A 19,539-nucleotide genomic window follows, 5' to 3' on the forward strand; every position below is an offset into this window, starting at 1 on the left:
ACCCGTACAAAGAACAGAACGGGTGATTTTATTGGTCGCTGGCAATATTAGTTTAACAGAGTACATACCCGGCGAAAATAAAAAAGAAATGTTGAAAAAACGACACAATTTTTCATATCAAACAAAATTCATGCACTTAAGTTCAAAAAGAGCGACTTTGTCATTTTAAATCATGTGGCATTTGACATGCTTCAAACCTTAGAGATCTGAAAAATACATCGTTCATAAAGGCAAGAATCAGACCATACACATACAGCTACAGTTTATTAACGCGCCACATGCTTATTCTGTACTGCGATTCGCCAGAACACGTCACGTGACGAGAAAACATACGACCAGTCGTACTGGTATTAAAAACATGAACGTCAAAGGGTATTTTTTCCGAAAACTATTTGCATAGCGAAATGTTTTTCTAAAAGTACCCGGTCACGTGACGATAGGTTCAGTGTCGTCTGCAGCTTTGAAACAATGGCGAGTGATTGGAGCATGATGTGTGCCTGCATGGGATGAGCGACGAGTCTCCGACTGATAGACAGCAAGATTTCCTATTTCAACAATGTAGGAACTTGATGAACTCATTGACAACAAAGATTCAAGTGCAACCAAGGACGTTATACGGTATGTTGAGGACATTTAACTTCTTTTAATGAAGAAATTTGCACTACAGTTTCCGCTGTGGAATCGCCAAGTGAACACAACCTATTGTTTCGTACCTGTCGAAGCAAATTTAAAACTATAACATATTTCTGTATGAGCATGTAGTGTGTTATAAAACACATATAATTTGGTCTCTATTCTGACTTTAGCACCCGTTTATTACCCCTTGTTTGGCCTTGCGACGTTGCATTGCCAGAAACACATCACTATACCCTTCGGCCTACGGCCTAGGGGAAAATCGATGTGTTTCCGGTAACGCACGGCCCCTCAGGGTAATAAACGGGCGCTAAAGCCCTCATGACCAGGTAATAGGTGTTCATAACTGTAGCCCATCAAACGATCCATTTGACTTACTTTGCGTTTTCGGCTGAGCCCGCACCAATATGGAAACTTGTTATCTACAAGAAGTTTTAAAGAAAGGTCGATAAATTTTGTTTGATCTTCCACCTTTGCTAGTTGTGCATCGTTGTCCTCACAAAACTCTTTGGCTGTTTCCCAAGAAGACTTCGACTTACTGATGCAGACGAAATGAAGTCCGATTGTGACTATCTTTTTACAGGCCTTGATTTCTGTAATTGAATCCATTGTTAATCAATGATTGTTAATCAATGATTAGTTATTAGTGCCTCAAAGTCACTTAAAATTACCGTACAGTGCAGATTATATACATCCACCATATGCTTTCAAACAAAGTTTTGTCTGCGTGCGTTATGAAGGAAGTACAGAACGCGTGTTCGAAACTGTTTCAGGGTATCCCAAGTGCACGACTTTTATTCTACGAGGTTAAAGGGACCAATTGGATAGTTGTGTCTCTCACTGTACACGTGTAGATACACATTCCATCAGAAGCACGTCCAGATATCGTTCCATACTTGCATAATAAATACACTCTGACATTGTGCCGCACGCATCACCATCACCAACCCCTAACCCCCCCCGACTTCACATCAGGCGATACGATGTGCTAATGCTAGTATTTGTGCACCATTTGCGGCATTTTCGACATAACTTTAAGTTATTGGTCTTATTAAAAGTTTACGTTTATTATTGATCAATTAATTCTTTTGAGAAGTAATTTCTGTGACCATCATAATAGTATATTAATTAAAATCTTTCTACAAAGGCTCCAGAGACAAACCGAAGAAATAAATACAACTTTGAAGACAGAGGATTAATATCATCCGTTGATAGCCAGGACACAGGCGCCTGTTGGCCACGGCAAGACTGTGACTGCGCAATACTGAACACATTGTGAGTACATTACAGCTTCGTAAATTTGGTATAGATTCTGAAAATCATTTTACAATTCCAGTTCTGAATCTGACCCAGCTGCTGAGATGAGTGTGGAGCGCATATTTTCACTGAACAGACCCTACTTGCCTGAACATTCTGGCGTAGAGGTCGGTTTCCACTCCCCATCATCGCATGTAAGCACTGGATCGTCCGTTGAATGAAACGGGATACACTTGACTTCTGCAGTCTCTTCATGAGGTGTCCAATCTTCCCACACCACCGTGCCATTTTTGATGGTTCTGTCAGTCGGCGGTTCGCAATACGCTGTAATGTATAGATAGGCGCACATTGATGGGGTTGCGAATAATTCAGGAGTACTCCGAATCTTTTCATACGGGGTGTGCGGCCAGAGTTTTAAACATCTGTCCATGTACTCCAAAATTGACTAATTTGCAGTGATATCTGTTCAAAATCGGCGGGGTCACTACTGGTCATCAACCTCCATGTTACAAGTTGGCCAGAGTTGTTAATGGCGTTATGTATATCACGACCGGCTGGGGCGAGGTTTTGAAAAATTTGGATTATACCTACAGGATTATTACTTACCCTGTTGCATGTCAAGGTGCTTTAAACGTTTGGGCATATTACATATTCTATCGACCATTACTTACTCTGTTGCATTGTCAAGGTGCTTTAAAACGTTTGGGCATATTACATATTCTATCGACCATTACTTACTCTGTTGCATTGTCAAGGTGCTTTAAAACGTTTGGGCATATTACATATTCTATCGACCCATGTGAAGGGTTTTGTATAAAAACTCGACCAATGTATAGTTTTTTGTCGTGAGAGCACAAACTTGTGCACCTTTCAATTCGAGTAACCCCCGCCCCTATAGTCCGTCATTTGTATCACAAATATATACGTAGTCACAAGTCAACTGCTTCTGAGAAGAAACAACGCGGTATTTAAGTAGTTCAGTACGTGATCTCTTCGTGACAGCAGATCCACCCTTCTCAGAAGTCGGAGCAGAGACCGTGACAAAGTACATGAACACATACGAGTGCAGGATGAAATGATTCCAGAACTTAATTGAGCACAATGTAACTGCTCATGAGCAAACTTTTCAAACAACTTAGAATATTCTATCTCTTCGACCGGGACTAGCGACATATTTATATTTTTCATTCATATACAACGAGTGAAATTTTCAAGAAAAACAAAGAGATATAGACACATGCATAATCTTCTTAACACCTTAGTTAAAGGTATACTGTCACGTGTTCCAATATTGCCACAGTTACCATAGAAAGTGAAAATCTAACCAATCACAGATTTTAAGCGGGTGGTGGCATTTTTAAAACAGCGCCCTCACATGGGCATTTTGAATACAAAGGAACGCCCCTTTGACCATATATGGGCATCTTTAGATTACAGTTGACTTTTAATGCCGGTCCCTGACCTTTTCCGGGACCTTTTCGAACCGGACTTTAATGGTATACAGTCTCCTGTAATCTAAATGTGCCCATATAAGGTCAAAGGGGTGTTCCTTGGTATTCAAAATGCCCATGTGAGGGCGCTGTTTTTAAAAAGGAGCCAACCGCTTAAAATCTGTGATTGGTTAGATATTCTCTTTCCGTGGTAACTGTGGAAAAATTGGAACAGGTGATAGTATACAATCAAAAGGGTCCTGGTGGTAAAGGGAAAGATCGCGTAAGCTTAGAACGATTTTCTTTTCTGCATCGTGACTGGCACTACTTTACCTTTACGGAAATGAGTTGACAAGAAACAGATGTAAGGGTGATGGTATACTTAAAGAACATGACAATGGCAAGGTTTTAGGTATGTTACTAACCTTTGCATGATGGAGCAGGATGGGACCAATGTGCGTCTATGCATTGACTTGACCGTTCCCCGACCAGTTTATAACGGGTGTTACATGTAAAAACACGGAAGCCCATATAAGACGTATCGCCTGTTACGGATCCATGTTCTACAGAACCTAGCTCTGGACAGCCTGAAAATATAATATTTGTAGGATTGCGTACGGCATTTTCACACAGTCAGATATATAAGCATATTGTTTTTAATTGTGTGTACGTGTTTTCTGTATCGCAACTTTCAGGACATATAATATCGTCAGGCATGTAAGAACGAAACCAAAGTGTAAGAACGAAAAGGATAGAGAATCTCTCAAAAAGGCTTTCTATTTTCGGTCGTACTTACAGAAAATATTTCATTCTTACCACATTTGCCTGCCTCCCTCCTGCAAGGTTTCGTGTCCGTGTTATTCCCCTCGCAATGCGCGCCACCGTTGGCTGGCAAGGGCGAGTCGCAGTCTCTAGTACGCACGCGTACACTCCAAGAACAAGGATTTGCACAACTGCTCCATTGCGACCACTTTCCCCACCCACCATCTGCAAGTTTTAATAAACAAGTAATGATAATTTAGAAGTAATGAAAATTAGCAGCGACAGTGAGCAAATTTAGAAGATTTATGAATTATTTGGTGATTAATAAATCAAACCTACTTTTGTGAGAGAGTGGTAACTCTGAGAATCACATCTATTGGATCGAAACATCTAATACAAGTGAAACAAGAATGTGAAAGTAACATTTGATCAAGTCAGCTTGAACATCAGTATGGTCTAAAGTTTTGACATGTATGTGTATTTGACATTCGCTATTCTTTTTCATAACACTATAATAATGTACAACACTGATAATGTGCAGTGATAACGTGCCAGCATTCATGTAATGAAAATGTGCAGTTTTGATACAAAATTTTTGCGATGACAATGTCAGTTGTCCTTTTATTGACAATATGCATGACACTTCGCGCCTCGAAAGCGAAAGACTTGCTCAAACTTTCCTCAAGCAAATCAACTCGCAAGATTACTTGTACGTGTAACTTACCGATGGCACACGTCACGCTTGCTTGGTGTTCATGATCACAGCTATCCACGCCAACCGCATTGCTGTAGGGACAGAACGTAATGGAGTCTTCGTTGCCGCTACAGTCGACCTGCGTTATCACGACGGGCAGACTGCGTGGTGTAGAGAACGTCGCACTTGCTACAGAGGACAGAAAATAAAACATACAAATAGACAAACAAATAAACCAACAAGCGAACAAATAAAATAATAAAATTAATGAGCACTTCAAGGCAATATGTGTTTTCACGACTTTTGAACAGCACTGATATACACTTGCCATGGGCAGCCGACGAGATTATTACATGAAATTGTAAAGACGGACAATTTTTACAGGTACTATTATTTCGGCATTTTTTACATTATTGAGCGGCAAGTGAAAGCTCTTCGCATCAACAACCGCCAAACACCCAAAGTTGGACCTTTCCGCCCAGCAGGACTACCATCGGCGTAGATGGCCCTTTCCCTAAAAAGTTCCAATTTGAAAAGTGTCTACATCTCGCTACATGATATAAGCTTACTCAACAGCAAAACTTCCACAAATACCCAAATCATACTCCCTGTCCACACCCACCCTCTATGTCTCCACAAAGTTACCCAGAGATTCAACGCCAAGGGATAAAATTTCCTCGCTGGCTAGCGCTGACGATGCATATCGATCGAAAACCCCATTCCCCACCCACTGATGCCTTCCAAAAGTTTTTTTTGCCAATATACCTTTATCCCGAACGGCTTTATTGGCCTCCCTTGGTTGGCAAAATAAAAGCAGAAACGTGTTCTTGTAAGAAATAAACAGTGCCATAATAGTCAGTACACACAACTTTAATCAGATACGTATTGCAAATGTTTGCCGCTAAATACAACATAGAAAAGGAGGACCACGGGTGATCTGCAACACTGCTACAATTTCCAATCCAGAAAAAACACGCTATATTATTTACACTGAGGTGGTATGCGCCTCGAAACTTAGTTGAAATGCATCTGCTTGAACTTTCATCCAGAAAACTTTATAATTAAACCACACACTCCTTCGAAGTTAATAATAACCACAGTGGTCGACGTCACCAAATTTTGTATCAAGCTTATTATTTCATAGTCACAAATATTGACTAGGAGCACGAGTCAAGAACACGATTGCAACTATTGGGATAATTAGATGGTGAAGTAATGCCGATTTAATCTACAAATGTAATCTCATCTGTTTTTCTTTTTACATTACACACTTGTTTTTATGAGTAATTTGTATTATTGCAACGTTCAACTATCGTGCACCTAACACTTTTGAGAAATTGAAAAAAAATATAAAAATCCAATTATCCCAAATTAGTTCCAATCGTGTTCAAGTTATGCCACCAAGATTACTCCGAACGAAGTACGGAGTATGCTTTGTGAGGACAGGTGTCAAACAGTGAAAGCGTTAGGGATACCCATGACGTCACACAGAAGGAGATGACATCATCACTGACGGCCATAGTTGTTGTGGCTTCCACTGACGAGCTGAGACAGTGAGAGTGATTTTGTTACAGCGGACACAAACAGGTAATGTTATCAAAACATTACAATATATGATGATTTACGGACAATTTGTTTATAATGGAAGTTATCTAAACTACCAGTTTACTGCCAGTGTATCCGAAGGTTCCTCTACAGTTAATTTTGTAGTGACGCGCAGTCGCCAAACCCGGAACACAGGCGCGGTGCTGTACGTGACTATGTCCCGATGATAACATTCCTTTTAATTAGCATATGTCCATGACCTCTGACCTTGTTATAGAAAATCACTCACAATCTTCGTCACACGGTAGAAGATTTCTTTGGTGCTGTTTCGCGCGTTTTTATTGCTAACGACACGGCAATGGAGTGGTTGCATATTGTTTAGATCCGGAAAGCACTGGCGCAATCAAAATATTGCGAGCTATCGTATTCGTTCGAGCCGTCCTGTCGAACGATAAAGCGCCTGGGATACTTAGGCCTTACAATTCCGTAGGCCTCGGCCTAAATACAATGCGAAGTAAAAAAAAAAAGAAGAGGAAAAAATAGAAATTTACATGTCAAGTAAGTTTGTAGTCGGTCGACGGACAATTCAGTGCGGTAGGCAAGGGAATGTTACCGGAGTTCCCCTGGTAGGCCTATATCAATGCAAGAAGACATACTGAAACAGCGTCTCTGTATTTTGTCGTTCACGGTCTGCGCCCACTTTTCTCTCTCGTTTGCGCCGTACTGTCGTAGTCGGTCGTGACTTGAGTCTTTCCAAGTACGCGTACATATAGAAGCGCCAGCTGTGGAATGAATTTGCACCGCTCGGACGATCTTGTTCTTTGCTGTTCTCGTTAGCTGCAGTACAGGAGTCGAGGTTTTGCCTGGGTATTTGGGTCGGACGGCAAAACCAGATTTGCCGTCCGACCCAAATACCCAGGCAAAACCTCGAGCTACTAGTGTAGGGGGCCTACTGCAGCTAGTTCTCGTTAGCCGGCCTCACTGCAGAATTAAGCAAAAGTGCGAACGAACATGCCATCTCTACATATGATTTTATTGCGCTGCTTGAGTATGGTCATATGTCCTTCGAGAAATGTCGAGTATTAAACCTGGGCGGGTACACTAATTTCTACTCAGACGAGTACACCTTAGCTTGCTACTTGCACGGAGCTCTGACCATATTGTGAGTCAAACGACAGCTTTGTTTTTACACAGGATTCCTTTGGCCCATGGTCAGATTCAAGGACAAGCGATCCATGGCCATAGGCCACAGACTTTCTCCGAAATGTTCACACGCGCAGAAAACTCGTACACATACGCAACTCCGAAACCGTAAAAAAGCACGGCTTCAAAACATTATCATATCTCTCTGAAATAACCATGTGCTCCGTGCATACTTCCTATTTTCAATTATTCGCTATTGTCTACAGTTGTTCTGTATCGTGAACAACACATTAAACTGAACTACCAATGAGATTTTGGTAATTGCATAACGATTACAACAAAAAAACTTGAACTTTCACGGCCAGCAGTAAATGACATAAACCTTAAGGTGCTGTGCCCTGAACTGCCAATAGAGTTTAGGTTGATGTACAGGGAATTGTATGTGCGACCCCCTTGACAAAATAACTCACAGCGGTAGTTTGCGTGAAAACAATGGTGACAGCCTGTACACTACCCTTTTCGGTTCGCTGAGGTTGTGCTCTTTGTTCATATTCAATACAGAGTAATACGTCACCGAGGGATTGAATGTTGAAAAAAAATTTACGTTTTACTCATACAAATGGCGCTGTATTGGCTTTATCTGGCCAAACTAAAAAAAATCGTTTTGCGTCTCCGCGTAGCTATTTAGAATATTTTCTGGAAAATGACAAACAAACGTTTTGTTGCGAATTAGTGGAATGCTCTGTATGTGACATGTTGGAAACTCCTAAACCACTCGATAGCGGCACAGGCGCTCCTTAGCTGGGCAGTCTGCTAAGTAGATCGATTTTCGGGTCGATCTGTTGATCAGTGGATATGCCCGCCACTGTAACCAAAATACTGACAAGGTGTGCAACAGAATCCCTCAAAAAACACGCGACCGGGAATGCTATGGTTATATGGTGTTCAGAATTGCAGCCATGTAACTGGTTGGTCTGATCGCATCACTATTCGTGCGTAGCCGCGCCGCGTAGCCGTCAAAAAATGTCCACAGATATTACAATTACGTCATGGACCATAGAAAAAAGAATCTTTTTAACGATTGAGGACTGGGATTTAAAACACCAGTTAGAAAATACAAGTTAATGCACGGAGATAACGACCATACAATATACGTACAATATTTGCAGCTTGTTTAACCCTTTCACCCCCAGTTTCCTGTATACAGGTCCAACTTTACCATAGAAAACAATGGATTTGGGACAAACCATGGTGGTGAAAGGGTTAAATACCTTCTTTGAGCTGATTCATCGTACTGTGCCATTTTTTGCGTAAGGAACTGTGACAAGACAGAGTCGAGTGACAGCACGGCTTGTTGTTTCTGACAATGTCAGTGACATCATGTATATTGCAGTCCTATGAATACGGTATTGGGGTTCTTGTTTTCGCTTCAGCATGCAAGTTCAACAGCAGCAACAACAACGACCGCTGCAACAGCAGCAGCAATACTATGCCAGCCAGCCAACCCAGGCTGTACAGGGACGAACCCGAGGGAACGCCAACGGAACGGGTAAACGACCAGGCTTTGCTTCACGGGCGACCATGGTCTTTGGAATATTCCAGATGATATTCGGTGGCATTTGTGTAATACTTGGTATTACTGCCATCGTTATCCGATGCCAACTTCGGGAAGCCGGTATTGGTATATGGTGTGGTGTCATGGTAGGTATGAATTTTTCGAAACGCCGCCCTCTCTTTAAAGATTGAATCGATGTTCGCAAGTCTCACCAAATACATGTAAATGTTTCAGGCTCACAGGATCAAGGCTACGCTTTTAGGTCATGTGAGATGTAATTTCCTTTCTACTTTGCTGTGAACTTTATAGCAATGAAAATGCAATAGTCTAAAAGTCCCTATTCTGCGGTCATGTCAGGCAAAGTAAAAATATATTTGTTTCCAATAACATACCTCTGAATATTAGAATGGGTATGCGGAGGAAATTTTTAGCGTTTTTTTTTTTTGTTGACCGAAAGTCTAGTCAAAATGTTTTTAAATTTCGAAAAGTCTATAATCGTTGGGTTTTTTAGCTACTATAGACTATAGTCTATAGAAGCTATTGGGATGGGTATCCGTCCGGCGTCCGTCGTCGTCATGTATGTATGTATGTATGTATGTATGTATGTATGTATGTATGTATGTATGTATGTATGTATGTATGTATGTATGTATGTATGTATGTCCGTTTGTGAGGCGTCCGTCCACTCAAATATCTTGAGAACTGCAGTACTTACTGATTTGATATTTGTTGTGTAGATGAAAAATACGATTTTGAGAAACTATTTTTTTTAATTTTTTGATATTGTTGAAATAGGCAAATTAATGCCAAAAAAGGTGTTTTTGGTAAAAAATCTTCTTCTTCATAACCGCTGGTCAGACAGCTTTGTTATTTGGTATACAGGTCCCTAGGGATAACCCAACTTAGGTTTGTTCAAATTGTGATGAAATATGCAAATGTGTATTTTTAAGGAATTTTTTTGTCATTTTTGGTCAAAGTTTGACTTACATTGTATGTAATTCTTGTACTGTATAAACCCTATCAATTCACCCAGAAAAAATATAATACGATTTCAAATAATTGAATTAATTAGGAAATCATCAAAGCCAAAATAATTTTAGTGTGGAATTATCAGTAAGTTCAACTTTTTTTGACAGTTCATAGTGAATTGAGGATTAAAACATGTAAAGGCAACTTTCCTGAATCCCAACTTTGATATATTCTGAACAACCATTTATGGTATCTAAAAAATTGCTCATAATAGTTTGTCATGATAGGGTGGTCAAATAAATAGAGATAGAGAAAGTTCTAATTTCCATTTATGGTTGACTTGGTAAGGATAAAATAAGATTACTTTTTGAGGAAAAAAATAGAGTGGTCAATTAAAAGAGTGGTCAAAGTGATAGTGTTTTTATGGTAAAGCTGGGCTGTAAGTGTAAGATTCCTCATGTGCTATTTATAGCAATTATGCAATCTGTGTAAACAGTGCAATGAAAGTGTAACATGATTCCTTATAATGCTTTTGATGACCTTGAACTTCTTAAGTTTCAAACATTTGTCTCTTCAGTGTGCTTTCTCTGAGTACGTACAGTCTCAACTTATTCAACAGAACTTACAATGTTAATTTGAAAGTTAAAATGTGCTTGGTTAATAGGATGAAAATACTGATATTGAAAGGTAACCAGCTCAAGATTCTTTATAACCTGACAGATATGCTGTTTTTTTATGACGTAAATCTTGATTTAAGCAAGTCTTGTTTACTTTAATTAGAATGTAATTAACTCTCGTTTATTTGCTATTATAGACTAATATAGTCTGATGAAATATGCAAATCTGTATTTTTACGGAATTTTTTTCCATTTTTGGTCAGGCCATCCTGAAATGAGCTATCAAAGATATCTATCTACCTTCTTCATCAATACATGTGTCACAAAAGGTTATTCTCTACATAACACAGCAGAGCTCTGTCAACTGTTGAGTCGCTTGTTTTTCAAAACCGCTGGCTTAAATTTTCCTTTTTCGCTAAAAGCTCAACCCCGATGAAATACTAACTCGGTTATATGATATTTGGTTTACATGTCCCTAGGATGACCTTAGTGAGATAATTTCATACAGTCAGGAAATACTTAATTTTGTATCCATGTCTATAGTAGCTTCAGGGACTTTGGCCTTATGTTTCTAGTTTGGTCAGGTTACCGGAAACTGTTTTTTATTTGGCCTAAATAATACAACACAATGTGAACTTGGATCTTCATATTTTTCAAATTTCTCAAAAGTGTTTGGTGCCATATAGCTGAGTGTTGCAATATTACAAATTACTAAAAAACAAGTGTCTAACTTAAAAAGAAAAGCAGATGAGCTTACATTTGCAGGTTAAAACGACCTTACTCACCATCCAATTACCCCAAATTAGTTCCAATCGTGTTATACCAAAGTACACCTTGATGATCTACTTATGTCTGTAAGGTCGTGTCAATCAAGTTATACTTGAATGGGATGTCCATTCTTCAGGCAACGAATATCTTTGTTATCTAGGTCTTCATTGATATTTGTGAAGGTATTATTTCTATAAAGATATGCATTTATCAATGTTATTTGTTTTGATAGTTCGCATTAGCTGGAGTGTTTGGATTATTGGCATCTTTCAAGAAGACGAATGCAATGGTAAGCTTCTCATCATCGACTTGTACCTAAAGCTTTTTATACACATTTTTGCAGGGTGACCGACAAGTGTTTATTTGTACGTTTGCTTTCACAGTCTTACATCAAGCCATTAAAAGTACAAGTGACCGATTCGAGACAGCAAGCAGATCATTCTCTTGCGATTGTTCTAATGTGAATATTACACCACTTTAATAGAGGTAATAAACTTTGAAAAAGTTTGACGGTGTGTAAGCTGGCACATTATTTCACACACCTCATTTTTACTGAAGTAATACAGAGGGTTGCCTTGACAGCTCTTTTGTTGACGTTCTACATTCATTAATTTAATTTCGATTTTGAACTCTTCTTTCTGCGATGTCCTCGTCTGAAGTTTGCTTTTTCATATGGATATAATCAGATCACATGTCTGATCTCCCTGTGGATATTAAAGGTATACACTACAGTCACCTGTAATCTAAATATACCCATATATGGTCAAAGGGGCGTTCCTTGGTGTTCAAAATGCCCATGTGAGGGCGCTGTTTTTGAAAAGCGGCCACCCGCTTAAAATCTGTGATTGGTTAGATTTTCTCTTTCCATGGTAACTGTGAAAAATTGGAACAGGTGACAGTATACATTTAATTGTATTTACTTATCGACAGATAATTACCACCATGGTTCTGTCTATCATCGCGGCAACTATGGCGGGCGGTGCCTGTATCACAAATATCATCGCTGCAGCAATTGAAGAGGAGTGTTACTACCATTATCGTAACTATTACCCCTACGACTACGACTACTATTGTGATTCAAGCTATGTAAGTTGACATGTCTCAGTTTTTATTTTTTGCTCATTAACCCTTTGAGTGCTGTTATTTTTCCCGCCAAAATTTTAGTGCAACATTTTACCAATTTTTGTGAATGTTTCTGTAATGTTTTTTATAATTTTGGATCAGATTGACATTACATTTCATTGGCTACATTTTCCCCCCCAAAATCTGGCAAAAATCTGAAAAAATTGACTGGGGTACATTTTATAAAGGTGGCAAAAATTGACTTTGGCACTCAGAGGGTTAACTCATAGCTACCAACCCAATCTTAGTAAAATTGGGATGTGGCATCACGACCAGCACCAGCACCGGCACCAGCACCACCACCATCATCATCATCATCATCATCATCATCAACTAACTACTTGACATCTGATTTTGAGGAGCATAAGATCCAGCTGCCCAGACAAGAGACCGTGGCAAGCAAAGATGGGTTTCAGAGGGATGACCTTTCACCCACTGCAATGACTATCACTGCCATCAAATTGGTCAGCTCTTCAGTGAAAACGTCAATCTGCTTTTTGGAAACATCCTTGATCTTCATCTGTACGTTCTTTACCCATGTTGTGACTTCATAATAAACTTATACACCATATTCTTCACTTTTCAGGGTGGTAGAGTTGCCGTTGACAGTATCCTGGCTTTGGTGACGTTGGCTGAATTAGTGATCGCCATCCTTCAGTCAGTTTTCTGTTGTGCAGCGTACTGCTGTAATCAGACGTCATCAACGCGTTACCAGTCAACGGTGAGTATATCGCCCTCAATCATGCATCAGAGAAATCTACTTAAATGTGAGCAGGAAAACGGGAGAAAAACGGAATGAAAGAGGCATATTGTTTGGTGTCCTGCTCTTGTAGAAGTGTTGCGTAGGGTAAAACACCCACCACTATCAAACAGGCAGAGGCTAGTATCCTGTTGGAAATGTAATATGCCCGCCAGAGTCAGCTTTACCCTTCAGAACTTCCCAACTTATGTAGCTACAGATATACCCTTTTCACATCGAATGTTGATTCACAGTGCAGCTTGTCTTCCACATCGAAGGTCAGCTGATGTCATCAATTCATTATATCTAACGCCTTTCCGAGCTGAAACCTGTCGCCTGCTTGTTAAAGAGGAAACCAATTCTTAGTTTTCGTGCAGTTGGATTGGTCAGATTTTTAGCTTGATATTAGCTTGATTGCCACTTAGAACAGCGCCCTCTCTTCGTATAAACTTGGATTAAAATGTGAACACTCAGTTGTTTACCAATCAGTAACAAGCGAAACAATATAGATGTTATTGTTTATGAGAATTTGTTATTTTGTTATTATTTGATTTTTATTAGCTCATATTTGGTTTTATATATAAATACCAAAAAGAGCTTATATGATGAGTCTGAGTGGCGTCTGTATATTTGTGGGTATGTGCGGATGTATGTCCGTCACACACAAAGGCTCCCATACCGCCAAAGCTACCGTCTCAGTATTTGGTGTACAGGTAGATGCAGGGGTTGAGATGTGAATTTGTTCAAATGAACACATCAGTGTCAAAAATGTGCAAATGAGGTAAGAAAAAGGGAAATTCTGCAAATGTTCAGAAGTGGTCGCATGCCAATGGCTGAAACAGGATACTCCACTGACCTCTAGTCTTCTGTCATTGTTTATGAACTGTTACATATTAACAGACCTGCTCAAACTAAGGGACAGACCATTAGATCTTGGGAGGGGTGGCCTCAATGAAATTGTGAACATTTTTTTTTACAACTGTAAATTTCTAAAAAAAAATTTTTCCAAATGAGAAAAGCTGTGCTAATATTTTTTACTAAGTAAATTTTCAGATTTATATTTTTTTTTAGTTAGACGCTGTCTGAGATACATTGTACATCCATATCACTAGCGCAAATAAGATTGCATGCTGTAACTACTTATGGCCCAGTGATTTATATTGCTGACAGATTTCGCGAAATGTTGCAGATCATCTTTTGACAAGCTGAGAAGCTGTTTGCAAAAAATGTGGTGAAATATCAATATTTGCGTTTTTAGGACAATTTTGCCCTTTTTTGATCAAAACATCAATTTCTCTGTAGCAGTATGTCAAACTTCTGTCATTCTTGTTGTTTTTCTGGTTGTACTGTGCAGAAATTATTGTCATAACATCAACGTAGAATTTTCCTGCACTGAACAAATAGAAACAACATTTATTGTTGATCTTTGGTACCCATACTGGTATGTACCAATTCTGATCAAATGTGAGCGACACCGTATAATTGCGGTATTTTTATTTAAAAAATGTCCTAATCTTTCCAATCTATTGTATGTTTTACCATCACAGATGTACTTTGCCGCGAGTAATCAGGAAGGGGTTGTTCAGGGCTACCCAATGACCATGCTGCAAAACCCACCTGTTCAGTATATGACGCCCTCTGGAGTTCAGTTCGTACCACAGAACTTAAGTAAGTACTTACATTTAGGTTTATTTGGGTGACACCAATGATATCTGTTATGTTAATAAGTTGAACTCGTCTGAATAAGCTGGTTTCCACCAGATTTCATTATCTGTTTTGCATTTAGTTAAGTATAACTCAACAACTCTCCAAGTTAGTTGTTTGAGACGGTAATAAAAACATCATATGCTGTTCCCCACGATAAAGATACAGAGTTATGTTGTTAACCTTACATACTTTGTGATTATTACCGCAATGCAATGATTTACAGTAGCTGCAAAGTAATTGTTGTTACCCATATCAATACATAAATACATATTATTAAGGTAGAATGCGTCTCGGAGACAGATATTCGGACTCTCAAACTTTTACAATATTTGTGTAGTCTACTACTTGTGGGGGCTCATTTTGAAGCTTTCAGAGGAAATCAAGGTTTAAGGTAGTATGATCCTTGAAAGTGAAAGACTTAAACTTTTGCTCAAACTTTCCTTGAGGAATCTTTCAACCATTGTCTTTCAAATTAAAGAATAGAAATCGGGGGGGTCACCATGTAAATTTTGGTACTAGAGAAACAAATAACCAAAGATTTACCGTTATTAGTCCCCGCGGACGAAGTCCGGCGGGGACTTATAGATTGGGTCCCGTCTGTGCGTCCGTCCGTCCGTCCGTCATCAACAGTTTCTCAGACACTGCTGAACCAATTTCGTTCAAACTTGGCACAAAGGCATAGCACTATGACCTACAGATGCACGTCGATTTATTTTGTGATACGATCGAATTTGGCCGCGAGGCGGCCATTTTGTTGCGATTTTTCATGTCTTTGGACCACAACTCAGACATCCTTGAGCAGATTATGTTCAAACTTGGCACAAAGGCATAACACTATGGATGTCAAATAATTTTGTGATATAATCCAATATGGGCGCGAGGCGGCCATTTTGTTGCGATTTTTCGTGTCTTTGGACCATAACTCAGACATCCTTGAACAGATTCTGTTCAAACTTGGCACAAAGGCATAACACTATGGCCTACATGTGCATGTCAAATAAGTTTGCGACACGATCCAATATGGCCGCGAGGCGGCCATTTTGTTTGCGATTTTTCGTGTCTTTGAACCATAACTCAAACATCCTCAAACTGATTCTGTTCAAACTTGGCACAAAGGCTTAACACTATGGCCTACACATGCATGTCAAATTATATTGTGATACGATCCAATATGGGCGTGAGACGGCCATTTTGTTGCGATTTTTCATGTCTATGGACCATAACTCAGACATTCTTGAACCAATTCTGTTCAAATTTGGCACAAAAGCAAAATAGTATGCCCTTCATATGAACACCAATTTATTTTGTGAAATGATCCAATATGGCTGACAGGTGGCCATTTTGTTTGCGATTTTTTCATGTCTTTGAACCGTAACTCAAACATCCTTGAACCGATTTTGTTCAAACTTGGCACAAAGGCAAAGCACGTACTATGGCATGCATATGCATGTATCAATTAACCTTGCGATAGGATCCAATATGGCTGCAGAACTGCCATTTTGTTGGAATTTTGCATGTCTTTGAAGCATAATTCAAAGGTCATTACACCCATTTTGTCCAAACTTGGCACAAAGATCAAGCACTATGGCATACATGTCAATTTACTTCGTGACATGTTCCAATATGGCTGCCAGATTGTAAATTTTTTTCCAATATCTCTGCCCGATGGTCATTTTTGGATTTTTTCATGTCTTTGAGGCTTAATCATATGCAAATATTCCTTAACCAATGTTGTTGAGACTTGGTACAAAGATAAAGTACCATGGCATACATATGCATGTCTACTAATTTTGTGCTATGATCCATATGGTCAAGAGACAGCCATTTGATTTCAATTTTGGTGTGATTTTTTTATGTCTTTGAAACATAAACATAGGTCACTGTCCCTCGATGGACTGATTTTGTTCAAACGTGATACGAAGATAAAATACTATGGCTGCATTCTTGTGCACATTAAATTGTTTCATTATATGATCCGAAATGGCTGATGGCTGATTACAACAACATACCCAATCCCATAGCATTTCGAAAATTCCACCAAACCATGTGTATAGTATGTGCCGTCATGACACTAGAGGCAGTGAGGGCATCGTTATGTGTGATGTAATCAAAAGTTCCTTCAGTGGTCATTACCGGCAGAGATGAGTCATTTATTGAAATGTTCCTCAGATTACTTCATTATGCAAGTCACAGGCCTGATGCACCCGCTGCATCAATGTCATTCCACAGCGACCTAGACCACAGCTACCTAGACACCAAAGATTATAACAAAATGGACAAGCGGGGACTGTGTCATCAACGATGACTTGTTAGAAATTCAAAATGGCCGCCATTCCTTTGTTGAATTTATGTTATAAAAAATTTTCATATTGATTGATCGATCCAGTCTGTTCTGAATGTTCAGTGGAATTTTTCTTTATATTCAGCTTGGTATTACCGATCACTTAGTCTATCTCTAAAAAGAACTGAAACTTGCAGCTCGGAGCAATACTGTTTCATTGCTGTTGAATCTTAAGTTTCAGAAAACTTTGTTGATTGGTTGTTTATCAACGTTACAGATCAACAGCAAGCACCGCAAGGTTACATGGTTGCCACGCAACCAACAGTGATATCCAATCAGCCGCCTAGCGGCCAAATGCAGCCACAACCTGGAGTTGTGTACCAACAAGGACAAGGTCAAGGACAGTTGTTACCACAGCAGCAGCAGCAACGCCAGCAAGTGTTGCAGCCACAGCCCCAGCAGTCGCAGCATCAAATGCAGCCAGGAGTGCAACCAGTAGCCATGCATCAGCAACCACTGGGACAGCAGTTACCACAGCAACAACGCCAACAAGTTCAGCAGCTACGGACCCAGCAGCTGCAGCATCCACCGCCGCAGTCAGTGCAACCTGGAGCTGTGCATCAACAACCTCAGCCACAGCCAAAGCAAACAACTGGACCTCCCAAGCAGCCTGAAGGAAAAGTCACTGGCCCGGATGTGAATGTGAACCAGGATCAGGTTCAGTCGCCACCGACAAGTTCCCATGTCAGAGATGATATGTCAGCTGGACTGGTCGAAAACGAGATCACTTTAGCTTAATCGAATATGAGGCTTTGGCAGGCCCCTGGAATCCACTGAAAGGTCTTGGAAACACCCCACTGACAAAGCTTTCTAGGAATGTTATTTGTGATTACACTTAAATATCAATATTTGTCTTCAGTATACAGATAGAAATAGTCAGTGCCTTTAATCAGATTATCCAAATCCTTAATGCATTTCACCATATAATACATCATATATAATATTTGATATGCTGCATATTAATATTCATTTATGCAAATTATAGTAACGAGTGGTTGTTACCACTTTCATTTACGTGGTTTTGTGGACGTTTTTCTCTCTGTGTAAGAGTGAAATCACATTCCTTAATCATTTGTGAAAGGACGGTGGTAAGAAATCTCAATCAAATTTCAATCATTGATGATGTATGCTAATTAGGCTACAATGTTTCATTATCATTAAAGAACATTTATGCGCCTTAAATCGCGTACTATACATTTTACAGCTTCTAAGATAGATTTTGAAGCTTTTTTGATATCCGTATATAAATATTACAAGGTCCTAGCATTGAAAGTCGTTTTTTCAGAATAAAGTTCGCGTATTATGATTGCTTCCGCCAATGCGAATGTGAATCTGGTTAGAGAATATTTTTCGTGGATTTGAATTTTTTGACTCATGTTCAAGAACGACAGCAGAACAAATGGGAATCAGCTAATAAGAGTATAGTATAGCTGATTATTTCCTCAGCTTTGTTCTATAAAACAAATTTATTTTCTGAATCTTTACCATAAAGTATGTTAGAACGTAAAGTAGTTTGTACTATGCTTCCTACACAGTGCCTTTTGTACAGAATGCAATGTTACCTTTGATAAACGTTTCCTCGGAATCGGACGGAATTTAGTTTTCGACAACGATATTTGACATTACAAACATTCTGTATGGTTGACAATATGAACACTTGGCGTGTATACATGATTTCTTGAGTTGGACATTGGCTGTATTTTACAAACACGATATTGCCACCACAGAAAATTTATTAAATCTAAAAGCTGCATAACCCCACTTTTGTATGAAATCGAAATCACAATCATTGCTGAGTAAATAAAAGCTGATTACAAATAATAAACATTTAGTCTGGAGCTTGGTCGTTTAAAGGTATAAAGTCACCTGTAATTTAAATATGCCCGTATATGGTCAAAGGGGCGTTCCTTGGTATTCAAAATGCCCATGTGAGGGCGCTGTTTTTAAAAGCGGCCACCCGCTTAAAATCTGTGATTGGTTAGATTTTCTCTTTCCGTGGTAACTGTGGCAAAATTGGAACAGGTGACCGTAAGTAGATGAAATCTCGAAGTGGATGAAATATTATCGAGCAAGATTTTTGTTACACAAGTGTGTGCGTCTCTTTGAGCTTTTACTACATCCACCATTAACAAAGAATGGAGTAAACATATGGTGAAATTTTGATGAGATTTAGCAAGTTGTCTGGCTGTGCGCATGTTTCTCATCCTTGCCTTCACAAAAATCGAATGCGGTGACGCGGTTTTAAGGGTTTCTTAGC

General features: G+C 39.3%; 1 protein-coding gene across 1 annotated transcript; it reads left to right on the forward strand.

The window, feature by feature from the left end:
- Positions 1-6,249: 6,249 nt before the first annotated feature.
- Positions 6,250-19,107, forward strand: LOC139120290 (uncharacterized). Its single transcript, XM_070684593.1, has 7 exons — positions 6,250-6,363; positions 8,898-9,165; positions 11,606-11,662; positions 12,304-12,459; positions 13,082-13,216; positions 14,782-14,902; positions 17,500-19,107. Exons 2-7 carry the CDS (start codon positions 8,899-8,901, stop codon positions 18,018-18,020), a joined length of 1,257 nt encoding a protein of 418 aa, XP_070540694.1. The 5' UTR covers positions 6,250-6,363; position 8,898; the 3' UTR covers positions 18,021-19,107.
- Positions 19,108-19,539: the final 432 nt, after the last annotated feature.

This window comes from Ptychodera flava, chromosome 2 (genome assembly GCF_041260155.1).
Source record: "Ptychodera flava strain L36383 chromosome 2, AS_Pfla_20210202, whole genome shotgun sequence".
In the NCBI taxonomy this organism is placed as follows: domain Eukaryota; kingdom Metazoa; phylum Hemichordata; class Enteropneusta; family Ptychoderidae; genus Ptychodera; species Ptychodera flava.

What these genes read in the sequence shown, in the direction of transcription:
- LOC139120290 (XM_070684593.1), top strand. Translation starts at nt 8,899, where the DNA reads ATGCAAGTTCAACAGCAGCAACAACAACGACCGCTGCAACAGCAGCAG. An exon ending in TCAAGAAGACGAATGCAATG is followed by an intron (nt 11,663 to 12,303) that starts GTAAGCTTCTCA and finishes ACTTATCGACAG; the next exon opens with ATAATTACCACCATGGTTCT. An exon ending in GTTCGTACCACAGAACTTAA is followed by an intron (nt 14,903 to 17,499) that starts GTAAGTACTTAC and finishes TCAACGTTACAG; the next exon opens with ATCAACAGCAAGCACCGCAA.